General features: G+C 35.3%; 1 protein-coding gene across 1 annotated transcript in view; it reads left to right on the top strand.

Annotated features, from left to right (window-relative positions):
* LOC102755190 (chromosome unknown open reading frame, human C1orf141) overlaps positions 1–885 on the top strand; it is a 32282-nt gene that overhangs the window by 26804 nt on the left and 4593 nt on the right. The window contains exon 6 of the mRNA XM_006766916.1: positions 434–503. Coding sequence (XP_006766979.1) covers positions 434–503 — 70 coding nt within the window. The remainder of the gene's footprint in view (positions 1–433; positions 504–885) is intronic.

Genomic DNA, 885 nt, shown 5'->3' with positions numbered 1-885 from the left:
ATCCTCACCCGAGGATATTTTTCCATTGATTTCGAGAGAAACATCAACACATCAACATGAGAGAGACACATTGATTGGCATCCCCCTAATGGGGCTGGGGAACCTGCAACCAAGGTAAATGTCCTTGACTGGGAATCGAACCCAAGACCCTTTGGTCTATGGGCCAGTGCTCTAACCTCTGAACTAAACCAGCCAGGGCAATAAAAACATATTTAAAAATAAGTGAATAAAATAAAAGGGGACATCTGTAATACTTTCAACAGTAAAGATAAATTTTTAAAAAAGAAGTTTTTACTGAGTAACTACTACAGATAAGGCACTATACCTGGTATTTTTCTGTACGTTATTTTATATTGTAAGATATTTTTTATAAGATATTTTCTAAATTCCATAATATGTACTTTGCCTTTTATGACTTTTTTTATAATTTCAGGTCAAACTGAAAAAAACCCTGGGAAATCATTTGATATGGTTGTTTACTTAGAAGATCATGTAAATAAAAGGTAATTTATTTAAAATTTTTAAATATTTCATTCTATTCAAAGATGTTTCTTTTTTCGGTATTTTTTAAAATTCTTTATTAGTTAAGGTATTACAAATGTGTCCTTATCCCCCCATTAACCCCCTTTGTCCCCCACTCATGTTCTCATCCCCCTGTTCATGTCCATTGGTTTGGCTTATATGTGTGCATACAAGTCCTTTGGTTGATCTCTTCCCTTTACCCCCTCCCTCCCCTACTTTCCCTCTGGGGAGTGATATTCTGATCACTGTTTCTCTGTCTTTGGATCTGTCCCTGTTTATCAGTCTATGTTGTTCTCTATAATCCACAAATGAGTGAGATCATGTGGTATTTATCTTTCTCTGACTGGCTTATTTCGCTTAGCA

The sequence above is a fragment of the Myotis davidii genome, unplaced genomic scaffold, assembly GCF_000327345.1.
Source record: "Myotis davidii unplaced genomic scaffold, ASM32734v1 scaffold122, whole genome shotgun sequence".
NCBI lineage: Eukaryota > Metazoa > Chordata > Mammalia > Chiroptera > Vespertilionidae > Myotis > Myotis davidii.
Note: the sequence above shows the minus strand (reverse complement) of the source record. Positions and strands in the feature narration are given on the sequence as shown.